A 22,604-nucleotide genomic window follows, 5' to 3' on the forward strand; every position below is an offset into this window, starting at 1 on the left:
GCTGTCACAATAGATTATCCCTAAATATCTAAGAGAGATAATAAAGAGCTACTTCAGAGGAAGAACACTGGTATACAACACGAATGAGGGTCCCCAAACTCATACAGTGTCAGCTGGAGTACCCCAAGGCTCAGTGCTGGGCCTCTCCTATGGAACATCATGTACGACGGCGTACTGCGCTTGGAACTACCAGCAGGCGCGCACACCATTGGCTTTGCTGATGATGTAGCTGTCGTAGCCATAGGAAAGGAGCTCAAAGATACAGAGGATATGTGCAGCGAAAGTATCAATCGCATACGAGCTGGTTGACAGGAGCTGGGCTCGAGCTTGCGGCACACAAGACCGAAGTTGTACTAGTCAGCAGTCGCACAAGAGTGGAAACTGCCAATATAAAGATCGGCAGCGTCACCATTGCGTCAAAGAGGGCGATAAGATATCTTGGTGTCATGATAGACACAAGATTAACTTTCCGCGAGCACTTAGAATATGTGCATAAAAAGGCAGCTGATTCTTGTAGAGCTCTCTCGAGAATCATGCTTAACACGCGGGGACCTAAACAGCAACGACGTCTCCTCCTAATGAGCGTCATTAGGTCTGTCATTCTCTATGCTGCGCCAATATGGGCAAGAGCGATGGCAACGCCGAGCTACAGCCGAGGCATTTGCGCGATCTACAGGCTGAGCGCAATCAGAGTCAGCTGCGCTTTAAGGACTATCTCCGATGACGCGGCGCTCGTCATAGCCGGTATAGTGCCACTGGAGTATTTGGTCGCCGAAGCCGTGGAGCGGAATTCGCACGGGCCTACGCGACTCAACGCTGTCAGGGCGAACAGCATCGCACGATGGCAAAGAAGGTGGAATAGCTCAGCTAAAGGGCGGTGGACGCACAAGCTCATCCCGGAGCTTGAACCATGGGTTAACCGCAAACATGGCGAGGTTAAATTCTACCTTACGCAGATCCTCTCGGGTCATGGATGCTTTCGGAGCTATTTGAAGCGCTTTGGCCACGAGGAATCTGACGAGTGCCCCTGGTGCGAGCGAGGGCATGTGGAAGACGCCAACCACATTCTTTTCGAATGTGGACGGTTCCTGGAGGAAAGGCGTAGTCTGGAAGAGGCAGTGGGCCGCTCCATCAGAGCGGACAACTTAGTCAACGCCATGCTGGAATCGGAAGAAGCTTGGGAACTAACAAGCACCTTCGCGGCCACGGTGATGATGGAGCTCCGCAGAGTCGAACGACTGAGAAGACGAGCTGTCCCAGGCTAAGGTAGCGCATAGTGCTTGCGAAGCAATGCTTTACGGCCGTCCCGCAAGCACCGCGCGCTATCCTAGCCACCACGCAACTTGCAATTTGTTATATAATTTTGTCAATAAATGAATATAAAAAAAAAAACACACACACACGCACGCACGGACACACAGGCATACATACACACATACACACACACACACACACACATACACACACATACACACACACATACCCACACAGGAGTTCGAGTTGCGTTTTCACGGAGTGCGGTCGATGTCATCGTGGTCCATCGTAGACAATAGCTTGAACTGTGTTTTCCCCTGTGAAAGTGGAAAGAACTGAAGTCAACGTGTTTGCTGTGGGCGCGGCGTACCCAGCGACCTCAAAAAACTACCAGAGACTTACTGCGCGGCGGTTCGTGGAACTCCCAAGCGGTATAATTCGGTGGTGCAAGAGAGGGGGGGCGATAGCGTCAGTGTTTTGGCGTCAGGGCTTCTTTCCTTTCCTTGTCTTTTGTGAGCGCAATAAGAAAAATCAGGTGCATTCACTCTAACAGCTGTTAGTAGTGCTGGAAATTGCATCGGGCAAATAGCTGCTCACTAACGTTGGTGAGTTGCTAAGCCTTAGCAAAGACAGCAACCTAGCTGCTGGAGTGAAGTAGCAGTTATTAAAAGTAGTGCATACTTTCGGGCTCTCGCTATAGTCAAGTTGAGTTTAAGTTACTGCGGGTTGTAAACTCAGATTATATTAGTAGCCATTGCCCACTACAGGCTTCACGCCGTGGTAGTCGGAGCAGAAATGGATGCCATGATGGAGGACGAGCTGCAAGCTTTTGCGCGTCGTTCCTCGTTGCAGCGATCGCCGCAGCAACAACAGAGGGTGTTGGCGCAGCCGTCGACTTCTATCCAGGCTCCAGTGGCTGAGTGCCAGGCACCCAAGTCACTAAAAGAAGCGTTAGCTCAAATAGGAGCTACACTAGAGGGTTTGTCTGCCTTATTTGGGGGTCAGCGGCATATAAATGCCTTAATGAGAGAGGAGCTGGCTAGGCTGGTCAGCCTTCACAAGACGGCCGAAGCGTTCTGCAACCGTTCGGTTAAAAACTGTGAGGTGCAGACCACGCCACTCAAAAAAGTAGGCGAAAACTTTAAGGCAGCGAGCATTAGTGCTACAGTAGGTAGCAATACTCCCAAGCGGTCGAGGGAAGTTGCCTCCGAACAGAGGAAAAATCCCTCAAAAAAGCCGAGGCCCAATAGAAGTGCAGCGAACCCAAAAGAACCAATGGCTCTACGGGCTACAGCTGAATCTGAAACTTCAAACCAGGCCGCCCGACAGACAAACCAGAGCAGCTGGACAGTCGTCAAAGGGCGAAAGCCTATGCAAAAACGTCCCAGGACTGACGCGATTGCGATTTCAGGCGTAGGGGGTTGCAGCTATGCGGACATGCTTCGTGTAGTTAAAAACGACCCAAATTTGAAGCATCTGAGCAGCGACGTTCAAGGCATTAGGAAGACAGCTAAGGGGGACCTTTTACTGCAACTGAGTAGGAAGCCGGAGCATAGCGCTGAGGCTCTGCACGAAGCTGTAGGCAAGGCCTTGGGAGACCGAGCGGTAGTTAAAACACTTACCGAATCGGCGCAAGTTGAGATTCGCGATCTAGATGAGTTAGCGACCAAAGAGGAGATCTTGGAGGCAATTAGGGTGGAGTTGAAGGATAGCTCACTCCCCATTGAGGCTATCAAATCGCTTCGGCCAGCTTTCGGTGGACAGCAAAGAGCTACGGTTGCTCTTCCAATTGGGAAAGCTAAAACTCTGCTCGAGCTGTCCAAAATTAGAATAGGATGGGTAGTTTGCCGTATCCGAGCCGTGGAGCAGCCTAAACGCTGTTTCAAGTGCCTCGATTACGGTCATATGGCAGCAAACTGCGGCAGCGACTGTGACTTAAAGGGCGCCTGTTTCAGGTGTGGAGAGATGGGTCACAGTGCCAAAGCATGCACCAAGCCACCAAAATGTAGCCTCTGCATCCGGAAAGGTGAAAAGCAGACGGACCATTCAGCAGGCAGCTTCAAGTGCCCATCTTACCGTGAAGCTGCTCGTAAAATGAAATGTTAAGGTTTTTGCAGCTTAACTTAAATCATTGTGTTGCTGCCCAAGATCTTCTAGAGCAGACCATTAGGGAAAAATGTATAGATGTAGCTTTTCTCAGTGAGCCTCACCACTGTAGAACCAGCTGCCCTAGGACATGGTCAACAGACGTTAATGGCAAAGCTGCGTTGTGGGTATGCGGCAACTCAACGAACGTACTTTCGAATGTTAAGTCATTCAATGGGTTCGTACGTGGCCGATATGGTAGCTTGTGGCTTTACAGTTGCTATCTGGCCCCCAGCATGCAGCTCAGTGAATTCACGACGGTGCTCGACGAGCTTGCCGAGGATGCCAGGGGTCGGAAGGCCATTATAGCTGGAGATTTTAACTCCTGGGCGCTAGAATGGGGTAGCCCCACAACAAATGCCAGAGGTCGTATCCTACTGGAGATCTTCGCGACACTAGATGCTGCACTGCTCAACACTGGCCATGAGTACACCTTCAGTCGGGCGGGATACGGGTCTGTTATCGACATTACTTTTGTCACTTCATCCCTCTTTCGGGGAGCAACATGGAGCCATTGCGATAGCTATACAGGCAGCGATCATACGGCACTTCTGTTCACAATAGGTGAGCCACCTGCCAGGGCGTCAACATTGTGGAGGGAGTCGTATCGGCTAGATACTTTTGATCCCGCGGTCTTTTCAGAGGCCATTCAGTCTCTAGGTACAATTGGTAATGCTGAGGCCAGAGCATGCCAAATGGTAGCCCAAATACTGTGTGCCTGCAATAGCAGCATGTTACGTCGCAAGCAGTTCACGCGACAACATGATCCTACGTATTGGTGGAATACGCAAATAGGTGACATTCGTCGCAAATGTATCCAGGCGAGAAGAAGCTACCAACGGGCTCGCGGTAGGTCAACGTTTTTTGAGAAACAGTTAGCTTACCAGGCAGCTAGAAGACAGCTGAAGAAGGCCATTCGGGCAAGCAAAAGAGAATGTTTTTTACAGTTGTGCGACTCAGCCGAATATGACCCTTGGGGCAGGGCATATAAGATAGTCGTTAAAAGACTATACGCAGGTAGACAGGTGCAGCCTACGGATCGTCTGGAGCTTAAATCGATTGTGGAAACACTCTTTCCAGAAAGTTTAAGCTCCATTCACGCCCCTGAGTCCGAGTCTGCTGATCAGGGCTCAACGAGCACTGAAATTGTTTTAGTTACAGAGGAAGAAATATCAGTAGTTCTCCGAGGTCTTAGAACCAACACAGCTCCAGGGCCGGACGGGATCCCAAATCGTGCGCTAAAGCTAGCCCTCGCCTTGCACCCAAGTACGTTCGCCGAATTATTTAACGAATGCCTGATCCAAGAGACGTTCTTGGCAAAATGGAAAGCCCAGAATCTGGTATTGCTACCCAAGGCTGGCAAACCACCAGATGAGCCATCTTCGTACAGACCGATCTGTCTCTTAGACACCATGGGAAAGGTGTTTGAGAAACTGATCTGCTCTAGGCTGGAGACTGCGATTGCAAGCGCCGGAGGCCTGTCACCAAACCAATTTGGATTCCGGAAGGCCCGGTCAACAACGGACGCGCTTAACAAAGTTGTTGGTCTGGCCACTTCCGCTATTCAAGGCACCAGATGGAGGCACGGGACGAAGGAATACTGTATCATCGCGACCCTGGATGTAAGGAATGCCTTCAACACAGCTAGTTGGGATATGATACTGAATGCGCTGTCACAATATAATATCCCTAAATATCTAAGAGAGGTAATAAAGAGCTACTTCAGAGGAAGAACACTGGTATACAACACGAGTGAGGGTCCCCAAACTCATACAGTGTCAGCTGGAGTACCCCAAGGCTCAGTGCTGGGGCCTCTCCTATGGAACATCATGTACGACGGCGTACTGCGCTTGGGACTACCAGCAGGCGCGCACACCATTGGCTTTGCTGATGATGTAGCTGTCGTAGCCATAGGAAAGGAGCTCAAAGATACAGAGGATATGTGCAGCGAAAGTATCAATCGCATACGAAGCTGGTTGACAGGAGCTGGGCTCGAGCTTGCGGCACACAAGACCGAAGTTGTACTAGTCAGCAGTCGCAAAAGAGTGGAAACTGCCAATATAAAGATCGGCAGCGTCACCATTGCGTCAAAGAGGGCGATAAAATATCTTGGTGTCATGATAGACACAAGATTAACTTTCCGCGAGCACTTAGAATATGTGCATAAAAAGGCAGCTGATTCTTGTAGAGCTCTCTCGAGAATCATGCTAGCAGGGACCTAAGCATCAACGACGTCTCCTCCTAATGAGCGTCATTAGGTCTGTCATCCTCTATGCTGCGCCAATATGGGCAAGAGCGATGGCAACGCCGAGCTACAGCCGAGGCATTTGCGCGATCTACAGGCTGAGCGCAATCTGAGTCAGCTGCGCTTTCAGGACTATCTCCGATGACGCGGCGCTCGTCATAGCCGGTATGGTGCCACTGGAGTATTTGGTCGCCGAAGCCGTGGAGCGGAATTCGCACGGGCCTACGCGACTCAACGCTGTCAGGGCGAACAGCATCGCACGATGGCAAAGAAGGTGGAATAGCTCAGCTAAAGGGCGGTGGACGCACAAGCTCATCCCGGAGCTCGAACCATGGGTTAACCGCAAACATGGCGAGGTTAACTTCTACCTTACGCAGATCCTCTCGGGTCATGGATGCTTTCGGAGCTATTTGAAGCGCTTTGGCCACGAGGAATCTGACGAGTGCCCCTGGTGCGAGCGAGGGCATGTGGAAGACGCCAACCACATTCTTTTCGAATGTGGACGGTTCCTGGAGGAGAGGCGTCGTCTGGAAGAGGCAGTGGGCCGCTCCATCAGAGCGGACAACTTAGTCAACGCCATGCTGGAATCGGAGGAAGCTTGGGAACTAACAAGCACCTAAAAACACATACCCACACACACACACATACACACACACACATACACACACATACACACACACACACAAACACATACACACACAAGCATAAACACGCATGGGCGCAGTGTGCGCTTACTATGAGAACTTAATTGCTTAATAACTGGACATACGATCTTCATGAAATTTTCAGATTATGATTAAAACATGAATATACATGTATTTGCCAAAGCACAAGTCTCTAGTATTTGAAATACGCATTTTACAAATGTGAGGGTGAGGGGGTAAATATAGGGGTGGGGGGTAAATTTTAACAAAAACCGAAATTGTATAAATTGCATATAAGCATACATTAAAAATTTGGAGGCTCTAGCAATAAAGGTGTAGAAGATATAATTTTATAACTGGTTTTCGATAAGGTTTTTATCGATAAAAAAAGATCGGGATGAGTTATCGATTTTTAATGATAAAGTCGATATCCGCGCTGTAATTACGGATATTTAAAAAAAATTTGAAGTCTCTAGCTCTTATATCTTCGGAAATCCACGCGTTCGTACATACGGACAGACGGGCAGAGCCAAATCAACTCAGCTCGTCGCCCTGATCAAGAATATATGTATATACTTTACTAGAGACTTGTGCTTTGGCAATTACATGCATATTCATGTTATAATCATAATTTGAAAGTTTCATGAAGATCGTACGTCCATAAAAAAAGTTATTAAACAATTAAGTTCTCATAGTAAGCGCACACTGCAGCCCATGCGTGGGTGCTTGTGTGTGTATGTGTTTGTGTGTGTGTGTGTATGCGTTTGTGTGTGTATGCGTGTGTGTGTATATTTGTGTCTGTATGCGTGTGGTGTGTGTGTATGCGTGTGTGTGTATATTTGTGTCTGTATGCGTGTGGTGTGTATGTATGCCTGTGTGTGCGTACGTGCGTGTGTGTGTGCGTGTTTCTGCTGAAAGACGCGAAAAATTATTGAAATATTTATTGCTCCAAGGGTTCAGGGGATCTCGTAGTCGAGCAGTCTCGACTAGAGTTTTCTTACTTGTTAAAGAAGATTTTGATCAGACTTTTTCCCAGTGGACACATGAGATAAGATCTCGGATGTATGATCCTGAAAATGATCGTGAATTTTTGGCTTTTTTAAATAACAAAAATGCTAATTACATAAAATATGGATATTTGCACATTGTACCAAAGTGGGTTAGCTACACGAACAATTTACCATTTACTATAGATGGGTGCACATCCAGAAAAGTTAATCCAACTCTGGGAAACGATTGTGTGCCACAAATTCCACTTTAATGTAAGTTGCCCGCTGTGCACTCAGCCAAACTGCATACTTTTGGAAAGTTTAAATTCAAATATGGTAGAGTAGAAATACGTGCAAGGATGCCGATAGGCGATTGGTTATATCCATGTGAGTATGATTGTGTGATCTATAGATAAACTCGAATGGATCAACATTTCTTAATCAATTTTCTTAGATTTGATATTGCAACCGATAAAATACCGTAGTGAAGAAAATTTTGTTAATCAATTACGTATTGCATATACTCGCAGCAATGAACTATTGCAAAATAGGAACTCAATTCCTATTAGTAAGATCGACTCTTTGGAAGCGCTGTTCTCGGAATATGTTAATTTCAAGAAATACCGAAAGAAATACCAGTGAACTAAGCCATGATTTTCACAATTACACTTTAAATTGGCACAAAGATCGCATTACAAGGTGGATAATATTACTTATGGCACGATTACAAATGCAACTGTTCTTAACGTGTTCAATTCAGAGGTATGTATGTAAAACATTGTGATGTCAGGAAAGTATATAAGTATAAAAAAGAACCAATATACTATACTGAAATGACTTTTTATTAGCTAAAAAAGTTATTTTCTGTTAAAAAATTACCTGATTATTATTTTTTACATTAATTTTAATCAAATTTTTTTTTTTATTTTTAGTGTTATATTGTATTGGGTCTGTCTGCTGCCGGAAATGTTAATTTCCCAGATGATACTGTTATGTCTAACCATAAACGGTTTTTAAATAACGATCCTATGGGGCCACATAAATTTGAAAGCTTTAATACTACTAAAGAAACGTGGACACAACCCAATCTTCTGATAGACTACGTTTACGTTTACAAAACTCACGGAACTGAAGAATAAGTGTCATGTTTCTCAAAATGTATTGATTTATATTCAATGGAGCTAATAACAAGGGACAATAAATATCAGCGACGCCATGCTAGAAAATTTTCCCGTTATTCTTTTTGGATCCGTTGCTTCGAGAGTTTTGGGTCGACTTCTTTTTACGCTTATCTGACGACCAATCTACATCATCTTCGTCATCGGTACCGCCTGTATTGCCACCTGACTGAAGGTATGTTGAAGTTGAGGAAGAGCTGGCAGTAGCGCCTTCTTTAGTTGCCAACCGTCGACTAGCAATACGTGATGAAATGCGTCCCATGCCCATGCATTTCTCCAAGTGTGGTGCAAATCGAGCCGCCGCTACTAACCTGTCACAATGTGGACAGGTACAGTCCATTGGTTTTTTTGCAGTTGATATGCCGAATATATCTAGATTTGGCATCTCACAAATTCTGTAAGCAGATTCTGCATTTTCTTCCCCGACTCCGTCAAGAGCCGTCAGATTTCCCGTCTTCCGTAAGTGATGAATTTCTATAAAAATTCCCGCTACTACATCATCCAGAAGACCCTGAAATAAGTAGTTTGCAGCATCCTCTAATCCCTTTGGTTCCTTGATAAGTTCTCGAAAATTTAATGATATGGCTGAGGCTGTTAAGTGACCCTGAGTTGTTGCCATTTGAGATGCACTTCCAGATGAACTCAGATGCGTGTGGGTTGTATTTGACGACATATTGTTTGAGCAATCACGTTGAATATTTTATTTGGTAATTCTTTTACCATATACTACATTATCGAGTGGTGTTTGTAATGTTCACTTTTTGTAGGTCACAAAATGTCTTATTCAAAGAAGCAAGCGGCTTCACAAAAATCGACTCAATTTTAGATGAGTAAATTGACTTAATACTATCGATATGACAGTGAGATGACTAATCGATATATAAAAAAATATATTGTAGCTTTTATTTATTAAAGTAACACCACTAGCCAGAGAACACATAGGCTAGACATGTAGCCCTATAAAAAGACACAATCGTGGACATGTAGTACAATTTTGTTCAACGACGCAATTTTTTAAGAGACCAGACAACTTCGTATTTGCTCGGCTCGGTCTTTTGAGGTTAGTGATGGTACTATTTATGGTAGAGGCCATCAAAACATTTACGATATGTAATATATCGTTGATTTTGCAACCCTTCCTGATTTCTGCAAAACATCTGCATGCACGTATAAATGAAATGACGCTTAATAAAAAATATGAGACTTACAAACATTTAACAGAGAAAATATACACTAAATGTCTGCAAATACAAACAGAAAATGAACGCAGCATTATGAGGTAAGAATAACCAACGACTCATTTTATTACTTTCAAATTTGAAATTCGGCGTTAAAAATTACAGAGTAAATGAAATAAAAAAGTTACTACGCCGAAGAACATACGACGTCATGTTATTAAAAAATAAACTGGACAAATATGGTGATAATTGGCGTTCGATACCAATTATGGTACCACAACCCAAGGGAAAGCCTGAACAAAAACGTCGTGGACCAAAACCTAAAAGTAAACACGTAGTTTCAAATACAGCAGCCGAAGTTAAAGATACTACACCTCGTAAACCCAGAAAACAGCGTATGAAACCCCAATCAAATAATCTTCAAATACGGACACAACTATCTATAGCTACAGCTTAAAATTTCTTCGAATTGCGCTTCTGCTATAATAATTACAATAATTTGGAGTACTTATATAAATAAAAACAAATTTAAAGACTACATTGATTTGAAAAAGGGATTGAAATCCCAAACTACTCAGCTTGTCGCAAACGCGCAAGACGCTGTGTTAACTCATCCTGTTCTTGTGAGATTTGCGTAGAGGCACCAATGGTAGAACTTTGCACACCGCTCGGCAACTCCATATTAAGTTCAAGACCTGCTTCGTCGGCGACCTCTTGCAATAAATTATCAACATCTCCTTGTGGCACCGACGTAGTCACAGTATCGGACATAGTTCCCTCCATTACTGAGCTTTGTACATCCAAGTCTTCAAATTGTGATTCGAATTTTTCCATAAGTGACGAAATTTTTTCTAGATTCATGCCTTTCATGGCAGCATCCATGGCTTTAACTACGCCAGCCATTGAGCTAGTAACTTTGCGTGTTGTCAACGCTGATTGCACGCGACTGGCAACAGCATCTACGCGAGCGCTCATCCTCAGGTAATTTACGGCCTGATTCTTTTGTCGTATGGCGTTTTCAGCATGAATGCGAGCCACATCCATATTACCCTTTTGTATGGCTTTTTTAGCTTTTGCTTTTTCTAGTTTTTCCTCTTTTTCGCATTTTTTCGAATTGCGCTCTAGATCTTTCACAGCGAACTTCAAATTGAAAAGATGTTCTAAAGAATTTATGGGTGTGGATTATTATTTAGGATTAAATGGAGTCATTATTATACTTACTTTCCATTGCAGATGTCGACATGTCGTTACCCAGTTTGATGCTTTTTGCTAACGCTACTAAAAATATTTTACGTCTAATAATTTTTGTTGACTCAGATATTGTTTTATGTTTCAGTCGATTGTACTGGCTTAATGTATGACTCACTTGTTAGTCCGACAGCTGCAGTTGCAACATATATCGATATTTCGCCACAGTGAGATTATTTAATATCGATTTCAAGTACTTATCAAATATATTCTTTTATAAGTAATTATTTGTTCCAATCCAATTTTTATAAAAATCCGATTGCTAGTTTTCAGAAATCCTATACAACTATGTATTTTATTTCTGAAATTATTTTAAGTGTTGCATAACAGTCAAATATACAAGCAAAAAACGATGGTTGTTTATACATATGTATGTATGTATATACACTGCTGGGCTTAAGTGCAGTGCTGCCAACTTTTCTGGGCAAGAAAATGCTAAATTACCCTTTCAAACCTGCTGGAAAAGGCTAGATCAAATTCAAGAATAGCCAGAAATATAGCCATTAAAGTTTTTATACCCTGAAGCCATTAATAAAAGTATATTCTTGATCAGGGCGACGAGCTTAGTCGATTTAGCTCTGTCCGTCTGTTTGTCCGTATGTATAAACGCGTCGATTTAAGAAGACAAAAGAGCTAGAGGCTTGATTTTTTTAATGTCCATAAAAAAAGTTCAAGAAAAGTTATTAAGCAATTAAGTTCCCATAGTAGGCACACTGCAGCCAATGCGTCTTTATCCGTGCGTGCGTATGTGTGAATGTTTTGTTTCTTGTGTAAGCAGCAGTGCACAGTGGGCGAAACGGCTGATTTAGCGGCGATTAATTAATAACTTCTGCAAAAATGATGCTATTTTTGTACGGATACTTTTGTTTTGTAGATAAATTATATACACATCAGAATTAATGTAGAAAAAAATTTTTTCATTAAGTGAAAGTATTAAAAAAATTTTTTTTTTAAGATAGTGTAAGCCCGTTCTATTCGATGTATGGTTATTTTCGCTCAATTTTAAGGAATTTCAATACATTTTTAATACTTCTTTTTATTTGCTATTACTTTAGAAATATATATACAAACCATCAAAAAAATAAATAAATTGGACAGCATTATCATTTTTTTTTTAATTATCGAAAGTGTCTTCTTTCTCTCTTCTTTCGCATGTTCCCCTAGAGTAATGTTCAATAGACCAAATTTTTTTTCTTTTAATATATATATTTTTATTTTATATTTTTTTTTTCTTAAAGCGTGCGATTATGTACGCAATCCATATAACGTAAATATTACCAACAATTTTACATCTAATCGGAATCTGATGTTTCGCAATCCGATAGCTCAACTTGTGAGTCCTTATTTGAAATAAGACTAATAATGTCTTTATCTACAAACCGATCTTTTTTAGAAAAGGAAACTGTTGATTTCGCTAACATTGTAATAAATGGGTCCGATGAAATAAAAAGTGTGTGGGCCAAGTCTTCCATTGTGTTATTGCGACAATTTTTTCGTGTGTGATTTAATCGAAATTTTCTTTGATCTTTATTTCTGGCTTCAAGAGCTTCCTCTGACATCATACCTATCGGAAGGGCAAAGTGTTCTATAATTTCTGCACCATGAATCAAAATTTTATGGACAGAGGAAGGAATATAAAACCATGGGTACATGTCTACAAATAATATTGCAGTTTCAAATGCATAATGTTTAAAGACTTCTGTATCAATTTCATATCCGGATGCTAGTGTTCGTAATATTACACTAAATCGATAAATTAAAAGATAGTTGACTCCAGTTATTATCCAGTTATTATCAATATATAAGGCTAAGGCTTCCTCTGGTGTATACTTAATTGGTTGCTTATCATCGGACTGAATAATTGATTTTATTTTTTTGGGAATACTTTCATCAGTGCTCAACAAATTAATCATTTTAGATGCACTTCGCTTTCCACAGTTGTATAAACTAGTACTAGCCGCGGAGACAAGCTCATTGCTCGGAATTTCTTTGACGATGTCTGAAATTTTTTTTTTTCTTTGTTTTTTCCTGGCTATCTTCAAAACTGAGATCAGGTCGCCCAACATTTGAATTTCGATCCACCAATATTATATCGTCATCTAACCATTCCTGGTTGTTTAGCTCGAAATTTTTAAGAATTCTATGATTTTCTTTCCATTTGCATGTCAATTTTGTAATGAAATTTTTTATTTTCTTATCAATTTTAGCGCATTGGCTATCGTCGTATTTATTTTTATCAAAAATATTGGTGTAGATGTATGTCTCAACCGCAAAAGTTTTTTTTGAAACGTCAGTCTCCATATGCCATACACTAAATAATTCTCGTTTGGACACTGACATTGTTGCTAAAAAAAAATATTTCTAAAATAATATGCGGATATATGCAGCTCATTGTGGACGATTTCACTTCGTAATACACAGACTTATTTTTTAAAAACACATTGATATCGAATCCAGTCGAATCTTAAAAGTTCTACTCTACTAAAGTTCAGTTTTTAGCAAATGTTAAGACAAACTCAAGTACTAATTAATATATTACGTTTTGGGACGAAACACAATCACAGGTCGCAAACATTTATTTGGTTAGTAACTACATACCTTTTTATTCAGTTCACAGCAAAAAGTTCAATTGAAAACAGTAAAACCAATTTTTATTCAATTTTTTTTCGATTCAATCGGAATTGGCGGGAAAGCTGATTGCAACAACCAACAAAACATATGTTGTCTTCTAAGCTTCACAGCTGTGCGAATATTGAGAGAAAATCGAAGCGATTAATGTTTTTGGTCTATCGAATATATTAGTGATCGATTACAAAAGAGAAATTGGCAACTAGAATTACTTTAAATTTGAATTAATCGGAGCTAAATCAGCCGTTTCGCCCACTGTGCAGTGTTGCCAAATCAGCTTTTTTCCCGTCACATCTGGCTTTTTTGAAAAGCCGATTGCGGGAAAAATTCCAAAACAGCGGGCAGCGGGAATTCTGGATTTTTTATACCCTGAACCACTAACCAGTAGTGCTGCAAAACCATCGATGGACCGTCCATCGATTTTGTTTGAGTCCGATGGACTAAAATATCGATAGTATCGATGGTTCCATCGAAAATAGCTCTATCATTCAAAATTATTGAAAATTCATAGAAAAAAAAATCAACTTTATAAACATTTACACTTAGTAAGTTCAAAACAATTCATGATTTTTTGTCTTAATTCATAAAAATAATATTTGTATTCCAGTTCATAACAAAACAGTCTATCCTAAAAATAAACTTTGGTTCATATTTATCTTATAACTAAAAAACAAAACTTCGACTGTAATTAATAAGTCTTAAAATTTAACTTAAAATTAAAAAACAAAGCTTGACTATCTTTCACAAAAGTCTTGAGCTTAAAACTGAAATTAATTATCGTGAGATCCATTATGTGCACGCTTTAAATGCTCTTGCATATTTGATGTGTTCCCGCTCGTTTTATATTGCTGCCCACACAACAGGCATTTCACAAAGTTTTTTCTTTGCATTTTTCAAAAAACTTCCATACTTGAGATTTCTCAAATTTCTTTCGCTTATTCGGAGGCGCAATATTTTCAGTGTCTACCGTAACAGCAAATGAAGATTCCTTATTGGCGTCTGCAGGCGAAGAAGCAGTTTTATCTAAAATCCAAAACAATTAGAAAAAACGTGTTTGCTATTAATTATATGAATCTTACCAGATGGGATCAAAAATTTTTCCATTTTCCGTGGAGGAACCGCCAACAATTAAATAATGTGGTAATTAGGTATCTATGTGCTATATGTTAAAAAATAAATCAAATTGTTTGTGTAAAATAGATTCTAATTTTAATAATAATTTGAGTATCAACGTATGAACTTACTTGTGGCTTGGCGTCTGTAGCGATCTATCGACATCGAGAAAATTCCATTGATCTATCTAACAAAAGAAAGTCCATCGATACTATCGATATTTCCATCGATGGATTTGCAGCACTACTAACCAGAGAACACATAGACTAGACAACTAGTGGAAAGCTTTTTGCACGCTTTTTTTGAGGCTTGAACACCCCAGACAGCTTTGGACTCGCTCGGCTCCTTACTTTTAGGTTTGAGCTACGAAAAAATACGAATGCACAATCATTTCGCTTCATGCGCTCGACCGAGATGGTCAACTTTTGAACAAATGATCCCTCTATGCTCAATGTTTCCCTTGCTCTCTCTCTCTCGATGCTCTCTGCTCTCTCGAATGTGTATATGTATGTATACATGTGAGGCTCACATTGTGAGCACAAGCAGCAGCTCACGAAAATTGAAATTTCTTCGCAGCAAGAACCCATGCCTTCCCTTCTGTGTGAAAAGTATACCGAACTTTTCAAACCGGTTGCCATGCGTTTTCGTTATTATTTGTGGGAAGGGTATGAAAGGGCTGGAGCGCATAATGAAAATGTTTTCGCGACGAGCATGCACACACACACTGTCCCTTGCTACATGTACTATGCACTGCATGTGAGCACAAGTAGCGCTCACAAGAATTGAAATTTCTTCGCAGCAAGAACCCATGTCTTCCCTTCTGAGTGAAGAGTATACCGAACTTTTCAAACCGTTTGCCATGCGTTTGCGTTATTATTTGTGGGAAGAGTATGAAAGCGTTGGTGCGCATAATGAAAATGTTTTCGCGACGAGCATGCACACATACACTGTCCCTTGCTACATGTACTATGAGCATTTGTATGCCTATATATACCTTTAAAAGTAATAGGAAGTGCACTTGTTACTTTAGTTAATCATCTACTTAAATGTAAGCGTGCCTCTTCCGGTCAAACCCAAAATCGTTCACACAATTCAAAGTTGTCGTAGGCACACGTCAATGCTCATGTCGCATGCATACACTTATAAACATACACACACGCACATACATATAAAGGCACTGAACTGCTTCTCAAATGGAGTTACTGCTGCAGCGCCATCTACCAAAACTAAACGAAACTAACTGCTGATGTGATTCTAAGAATCTGCTAGAATAACCAAACTATTAAAAACGCACATGAAGTATAGTTAAAATTTCAATTTCGGTGTATTTAAAAATATAAATTAAATAGAAAACTCATTTATGAAAATATAAAAATATTTTGAAACAATTAAAAAAATTAATATCAGTTGCATCGATCGGGATTCGAACCGCGACTTCTCGATCGAGCGTCATGCAGCTAACACACTAGGCCACCCCACTCCTGCTAGTGGCGCTGGCAAAACTCAAATAGATTCACTGCTGCTGCGCCATCTACCAAAACTAAACGAAACTAACAGCTGATGTGATTCAACGAATGTTTCTAGAAGAAGTTTGAATGTATGTGTGCACACGCATACGATGCTGTTGTAGCTGCTGCACGTGCGTTTGTTAATTGGCCAAATATTTGATTATTTTTTATTAATTTTTGACTGAACGGAATTTAATGAAACTTTTAGCATATGATCTACATATTATATTAAATATTTGAGAAATTAAAAAAAAAAAGAAAAATCATTCACAAATAGCTATAGTGGCATCTGACTTGAACTTGAATGTTTTTACTCGATAAAAACATAACGGGATGATTTATCGAATTTTAAAAGAAAACTCGACGTCCGCGCTGTATATACGGTCATTTTAAAATAAAATTGAAGTCTCTAGCTCTTATATCTTCGGAAATCGACGCGTTCAAACATACGGACAGACGGACGGACGGACAGACGGACAGACAGACAGGCGGACAGGGCCAAATCGACTCAGCTCGTCGCCCTGATCAAGAATATATATACTTCGTGGGGTCTGCCACGCCTCCTTCTACCTGTTACATACATTTCAACAAAACCATTTTACCCTGATTTCCCATTTTCAATGGGTTCAGGGTATAATTATGTTTCTCAATTCTAATATGAATTAAACAAATAAATATATTGTATTACAAAATTACATAGTCTTACGTTTGTTTGTTATTTATAAGAAGGGTATTTATGAAAGCATTCGTACGCATATAGAATGTGTTGTCGCTACGAAATTGCAACGCTAAATTTGCCGTGTGTCAGCCGTCTGGTTTGCACACACACACAATTACATTGCCCTTCGTGTTTTCATTGGGATCTGCAAAAACGCATTTTTTCATCGAAAAGTACCTTAATGGCCAACGGCACTGCCTCAGATCGAACCTGCAAATGACTAACATCATGGCCTGCCAGAAACTGTATAGTTTCACTACCATAGTCATGAGTGATAAAATTAGTTTTGAAATTCAAAGTCACATTAAATTTTTCCAATAAATCGAGCCCTACAACGCCATCAAACGATAAAGATTTGGCAGAATACAAAAATCGGAAGTTACACCAAATACGTTAATTCTACATTTACGGGTTTTAAATGTTGTTCCATGTATGGATTTTACAGAAAATTTCTTATCAGTCTGCCGAATACCTTTCAGCATAGGCAATGGTTGAATATAGCTTCTCGATGATCCCGTATCGAGTAGTAGTTTTACTTCTTTTCCCCCTACATATCTAGATATCCATGGCAGGAGGGAACTGCCACTAAAAAATTAACCTGATCTTCGATATCTGCTACTTCTTGTTCGCCATGATCGCTGTATACCTCATCAAGATCTGAGTGAAGACTCAGATGATTAATTCTTAAATGATTAGTTTTTAAACTTTGACGATCAGGTGGATTATTACCCCATTGCTGAAAATTAGAATGTTGCCTGCCCGATTGGCTTCGACTTGGGTACGACGTCTTTTGTCTATAACGAGACGTAGAAGATTGAGTAACAACCGGCGTGATGTTACCGTTTAGCAATTTCTGGTTGCCATTGGTCTGTGCTACAGCGTTTGTATCACTAACTGAAGTCATTTGCCTGTTAGATAAATGTGGATTGCGAATGCCTGTCACTGATTCTGAGTTATTGATTCTTTGAGTTGGTTGTCTGCCCCTCGTAAACGTTTCAGACGAACCTTTTGCAAAACTCGAGGCAAAAGTATAACGTTCGTGGTTTCCCCAACTTCTTCTGCTAGTGCAAGTGCGCATGGTAGATCAGAGGGCCTAGGGCGAATATAATATCGCATAGGGGTTTTTTTAATCCAGATATAAAAACCCTCAATGCGTCGCCCCTATATTTTTCATTAATTGCGTTAGCAATATCTGCTTCGTAAGTCATAATAGTCTTATTAGTTAACAGCGTAAGTTTTTTCTCTATTTCGTCGTAAAAATCGAGGATTGTCTTTGTTCCCAGTCTCAATGTTGAGAATTCCTGTTCAATAAGGTAAGCCGGACGCTTATCCGAGGAAGTAAAATCCAACCTAGCAATTATCGCATCGAAATTGAGCACTGTACTAAAAGATGATAATACACCGTCAGCAGCACCGCTAATTTTATTTCTTATAATTGTTACAGCTTGAAAGTGGCGTGAACCCTAATGAAACTCTTTAAAAATCTCATCCACATTATGCGCTGCGTCGCGCCAAGACACGTATGTCCCGGGTTGCGCAGAAAAATCGGGAAGAGATTTCACAGCATCAAGCGTTTCTTCACATTTTATTCCCGGCACAATTTTAACTTTTTCCCACGTTTTTGCAGCCGGTTTATTAGATATACCACTAATTTAGCTTTTTATATTACTTAATTTGGCCTCAAACTCTCTTCGTGTATTTTCAACAGCTTCGTCTACCAAAAATTTTACTTGATCTGCATTCATTAAACCCTGAACCCATTTTCAATGGGAAATCAGGGTATAATGGTTTTGTTGAAATGTATGTAACAAGCAGAAAGAGGCGTGGCAGACCCCATAAAGTATAAATATTCTTAATCAGGGTGACGAGCTGAGTCGATTTGGCCCTGTCCGTCTGTCTGTCAGTTTCATCTGTCTGGCTGAAAGTTTCATTAAATTCCGTTCAGTCAAAAATTAATAAACATTAATCAAATATTTGGCCAATTAACAAACGCACGTGCAGCAGCTACAACAGTACAACGTACTGTTGGAAATCAGGGTATAATGGTTTTGTTGAAATGTATGTAACAGGCGGAAGGAGGCGTGGCAGACCCCACAAAGTATATATATTCTTGATCAGGGCGATGAGCTGAGTTGATTTGGCCCTGTCCGTCTGTCTGTCCGTCCGTCTGTCCGTATGTATGAACGCGTCGATTTCAGAAGATATAAGATTTTTTTTTAAATGTCCGTAATTACACCGCGCATATCAATTTTATCATTAAAAATCGACAACGCATCCCGATCTTTTTTTATCGATAAAAAACTTTATCGAAAACCAGTTATAAAATTATATCTTCTACACCTTTATTGCTAGAGTCTCCAAATTTGTAATGTATGCTTATATGCAATTTATACAATTTCGGTATTTATAATAGAGACTTGTGCTTTGGCAATTACATGCATATCCATGTTATAATCATAATCTGAAAGTTTCATGAAGATCGTACGTCCACAAAAAAAGTTATTAAGCAATTAAGTTCTCACAGTAAGTGCTCACTGCCGCCCATGCGTGTTTATGCTTGTGTGTGTACAGAAACTGTATAGTTTCACTACCATAGTCATGAGTGATAAAATTAGTTTTGAAATTCAAAGTCACATTAAATTTTTCCAATAAATCGAGCCCTATAACGCCATCAAACGATATAAGATTTGGGAGAATACAAAAATCGGAAGTTACACCAAATACGTTAATTCTACATTTACGGGTTTTAAATGTAGTTCCATGTATGGATTTTACAGAAAATTTTTATCAGTCTGCCGAATACCTTTCAGCATAGGCAATGGTTGAATATAGCTAGTAAGAAGACTAGTCGAGACTGCTCGACTAGGAGATACCCTGAACCCTCTAATCTGATATTCTAATCAGTCTGCACTTCTTTTCGACACACATACATACACACCCACGTATTAGAACGCGCTCTGCTAACTGCGCAGTAAGCAGCGACTGCGTTTGGGCTGCGCTGTAGTGTGGGCAACATTATAACAATTTATTTGTTGAATAATTTAATTTCTAGACGTACAATCTTAATAAAACTTTCAGAGCGTAATATGGCGAAAATGTATGCACGTTCCAAAGCACACGTCTCTAGTACTTGAAATACGCCTTTTACAAAGGTGAGGGTGAGGGGGTGGATATAGAGGTGGGGGTAAATTACAACAAAAATCGAAATTATATAAAGTATATATAAGTCTACATTTAAAATTTGCAAGCTCTAGCTCTAAAGGTGTAGGAGATATAATTAAATAACTGGCTTTCGATAAGGCTTTTAATCGATAATAAAATATCGGGAGTAGTTATCGATATAAAAAAGTTATCGAAATAAAAAACTTGATATGCGCGTGATATACACGGACCTAGGAAAAAAAATTTCAAGTCTCTAACCTTTATATCTTCTGAGATCGACGCGTTCATACATACGGACGGACGAACAGACAGACGGACAGGGCCAAATCGACTCACCTCGTCGCCCTGATCAAGAATATATATACTTTGTGGGGACTGCCACGCCTCCTTCTGCCTGTTACATACTTTTAACACAACCATTATACCCTGATTTCCCATTTCAATGAGCAGATCACTTACATTGGTTTTAGAGTTATTTAATGTATTTGAAAAATTCTTTTCGCCGCGTTGATGTTTTTCGTCTATATTCGTCCAGTGTTTTCAATGCCTGTAGGTCGGTCCTCTGGATTTTTCTTGTGGTACAGGTTTTTCCGTTGGGCGCCAGTTATTTTATTTTGTAGTGTGGAGGCTTTATTTAGCGATCCACAAAAGATTTGTATCAGCTCGACTTTATTCTAATTAATAGCAACAGCTTGTGCGTGTTGCTCTTAGGTGAGTTCTTTTTGATACTGCCGACCACGCGATCTGCTCCAAGAGATAAAGCTTGCCCATCAATAATCGCATTTCCGCCAATAATCGGACGCCACGTCAGCAACCACATGGATATTTGACGTTTGTGCTATCAGCTGAGAATAGCTTTGTGGGAACAATGCTTCGAGTGATAGCTTTTAAGCCTCTGTATCGAATGAAACTTTGGATTTATAAAGCTTTACATGATAACTTGCATATATATTGCAAAAACTAATGACATGACGCACTTTTACTAGTTACAATTAACGACAATCCGCTTAACCCGACGATTTTTATACCCTGAACCCCTAGAGACTTAAAATTTTTTTTAATGTCCGTTAATCGATAACTCATCCCGATATTTTTCTATCGATAAAACCCTTATCGAAAACCAGTTATAAAATTATATCTCCTACACCTGTATTACTAGAGTCTCCAAATTGTATGTATGCTTATATGCAATTTATACAATTTCGGTTTTTGTTAAAATTTACCCCCACCCCTATATCCTCCCCCTCACCATCACTTTTGTAAAAGGCGAATTTCAAATACTAGAGACTTGTGCTTGGGCAAATACATACATGGCATATCCATGTTATAATCATAATGTGCGTGTGTATGTGTATGTGCGCGTTTCTTGTGTAAGCTAAAAGACGCGAAAATTGAAATTGAAAATGGGTTCAGGGTATAAATAGTCATTTTGACAAAATGCAAACTGGAAGAATTTGTGTCGAGACAAGTCAAGAACTTTATTTAGAAAAGCAACGCAGATAAGGTAATACAGTTTTTTTACAACAAACGTGCACTGGTGCTGTTACTCGGAAGTATTAAAAATAGCGCAAATTCCGAAAATTTCGAAACATTAAATATTGATGAAAGAAATGTTATGTACATATGTTAAAAAAATAGGAAGTGTGGAGAATATATGTCAGGCAATCATGAATATAATAACAATTAAATTTGCTAGTTGTTGGGAGTCCCGGAATGGGCTCCGGCTCAGCTTCACTATTCATTGCTGCACCGCCAACTAGCAAATCTAAACTAAACCAACTGCTGAGAATTCTAGCAAAACAATCGCAATGTGCACTTCTTATCGGCACACATACATACACACGCAAGTATTAGAACGCGCTCTGCTAACTGCGCTGTAAGCAGCGACAGCGCTTGGGCTGCGCTGCAGTGTGAGCAACATTATAAGAAATTATTTAATAAATAATTTAATTTCTAGACGTACAATCTTAATTAAACTTTCAGAACATAATCATAATGTTCAAATGTATGTACATTCCGATGGACAAATCTCTAGTACTTAAAATACAAACCTTTTACAAAGGTGAGTGTGAGTGGTGGATATAGGGGTGGGGGAAATTACAAAAATTTGGAGACTCTAGCTGTAAAGATGCAGGAGATACAAATTTTTTACTGGTTTTCGATAATGTTTTCATTCGATAACAAAATAACGGGGCAATTTATCGATATTTAAAGCAAAACTCGACGTGCGCGTGCTATACACGGACCTAGGAAAAGTCAAGTCTCTAGCTGTTATATCTTCTGAAACATACGGACAGACGGACAGAGCTAAATCGACTCAGCTCGTCGCCCTGATCAAGAATATATATACTTTATGGGGTCTGCCACGCCTCCTTCTGTCTGTTACATACATTTAACAAAACTATTATACCCTGATTTCCCATTGAAAATGGGTTCAGGGTATAAAAACATAACAGGAGTCGCTGACTTATTGTCGTTCTTAGTTTGAATAACAATTGGAGAAGAATCCAATTTTTTAACAGGGACTTGAGTTTCTATAGCAGGAGAAACAAAAGATTCGAGACTGGGTGGTGTAGAATTATATGAATTTATTT

General features: G+C 40.2%; 3 protein-coding genes, 1 long non-coding RNA gene and 1 pseudogene across 6 annotated transcripts; 2 read left to right on the plus strand and 3 right to left on the minus strand.

The window, feature by feature from the left end:
- The first annotated feature begins 7,549 nt into the window (after positions 1-7,549).
- Positions 7,550-9,251, plus strand: LOC149269511 (gram-negative bacteria-binding protein 2-like; annotated as a pseudogene).
- Positions 8,099-9,292, minus strand: Sgf11 (SAGA associated factor 11kDa). The gene has a single exon (XM_018013580.2). It carries the CDS (start codon positions 9,126-9,128, stop codon positions 8,496-8,498), a length of 633 nt encoding a protein of 210 aa, XP_017869069.1. The 5' UTR covers positions 9,129-9,292; the 3' UTR covers positions 8,099-8,495.
- Positions 9,293-9,384: 92 nt separating this feature from the next.
- On the plus strand, positions 9,385-10,171 carry LOC108617799 (uncharacterized). The gene is made up of 2 exons (XM_018013581.2): positions 9,385-9,734; positions 9,799-10,171. Exons 1-2 carry the CDS (start codon positions 9,523-9,525, stop codon positions 10,088-10,090), a joined length of 504 nt encoding a protein of 167 aa, XP_017869070.2. The 5' UTR covers positions 9,385-9,522; the 3' UTR covers positions 10,091-10,171.
- On the minus strand, positions 10,075-11,184 carry Chmp1 (charged multivesicular body protein 1). Of its 2 annotated transcripts, XM_089468788.1 has the most exons (3): positions 11,000-11,184; positions 10,855-10,911; positions 10,075-10,793 (listed from the first exon to the last, which is right to left on the minus strand). In XM_089468788.1, exons 2-3 carry the CDS (start codon positions 10,874-10,876, stop codon positions 10,204-10,206), a joined length of 612 nt encoding a protein of 203 aa, XP_089324914.1. In that variant the 5' UTR covers positions 10,877-10,911; positions 11,000-11,184; the 3' UTR covers positions 10,075-10,203. The 2 variants fall into 2 exon arrangements, with proteins under 2 accessions (XP_089324914.1, XP_017869071.1); XM_018013582.2 differs by lacking the exon at positions 11,000-11,184 and having other exon boundaries at positions 10,855-10,993.
- A 141-nt stretch (positions 11,185-11,325) lies between these two features.
- LOC149269512 (uncharacterized) lies at positions 11,326-21,238 on the minus strand. Of its 2 annotated transcripts, none has more exons than XR_016270059.1 (4): positions 14,754-18,858; positions 14,589-14,668; positions 13,480-14,532; positions 11,326-13,226 (listed from the first exon to the last, which is right to left on the minus strand). It is a non-coding gene; the product is annotated as an uncharacterized LOC149269512 (long non-coding RNA). The 2 variants fall into 2 exon arrangements; XR_016270058.1 differs by lacking the exon at positions 11,326-13,226 and adding an exon at positions 20,470-21,238 and having other exon boundaries at positions 13,511-14,532; positions 14,754-14,985.
- Positions 21,239-22,604: the final 1,366 nt, after the last annotated feature.

This window comes from Drosophila arizonae, chromosome 4 (assembly GCF_054131065.1).
Source record: "Drosophila arizonae isolate 15081-1271.41 chromosome 4, UAZ_ARI_1.0, whole genome shotgun sequence".
Taxonomy (NCBI): Eukaryota; Metazoa; Arthropoda; class Insecta; order Diptera; family Drosophilidae; genus Drosophila; species Drosophila arizonae.

What these genes read in the sequence shown, in the direction of transcription:
- Sgf11 (XM_018013580.2), bottom strand. Translation starts at nt 9,128, where the DNA reads ATGTCGTCAAATACAACCCACACGCATCTGAGTTCATCTGGAAGTGCA.
- LOC108617799 (XM_018013581.2), top strand. Translation starts at nt 9,523, where the DNA reads ATGGTACTATTTATGGTAGAGGCCATCAAAACATTTACGATATGTAAT. An exon ending in AATGAACGCAGCATTATGAG is followed by an intron (nt 9,735 to 9,798) that starts GTAAGAATAACC and finishes TAAAAATTACAG; the next exon opens with AGTAAATGAAATAAAAAAGT.
- Chmp1 (XM_089468788.1), bottom strand. Translation starts at nt 10,876, where the DNA reads ATGTCGACATCTGCAATGGAAA. An exon ending in GTCGACATCTGCAATGGAAA is followed by an intron (nt 10,794 to 10,854) that starts GTAAGTATAATA and finishes TAAATTCTTTAG; the next exon opens with AACATCTTTTCAATTTGAAG.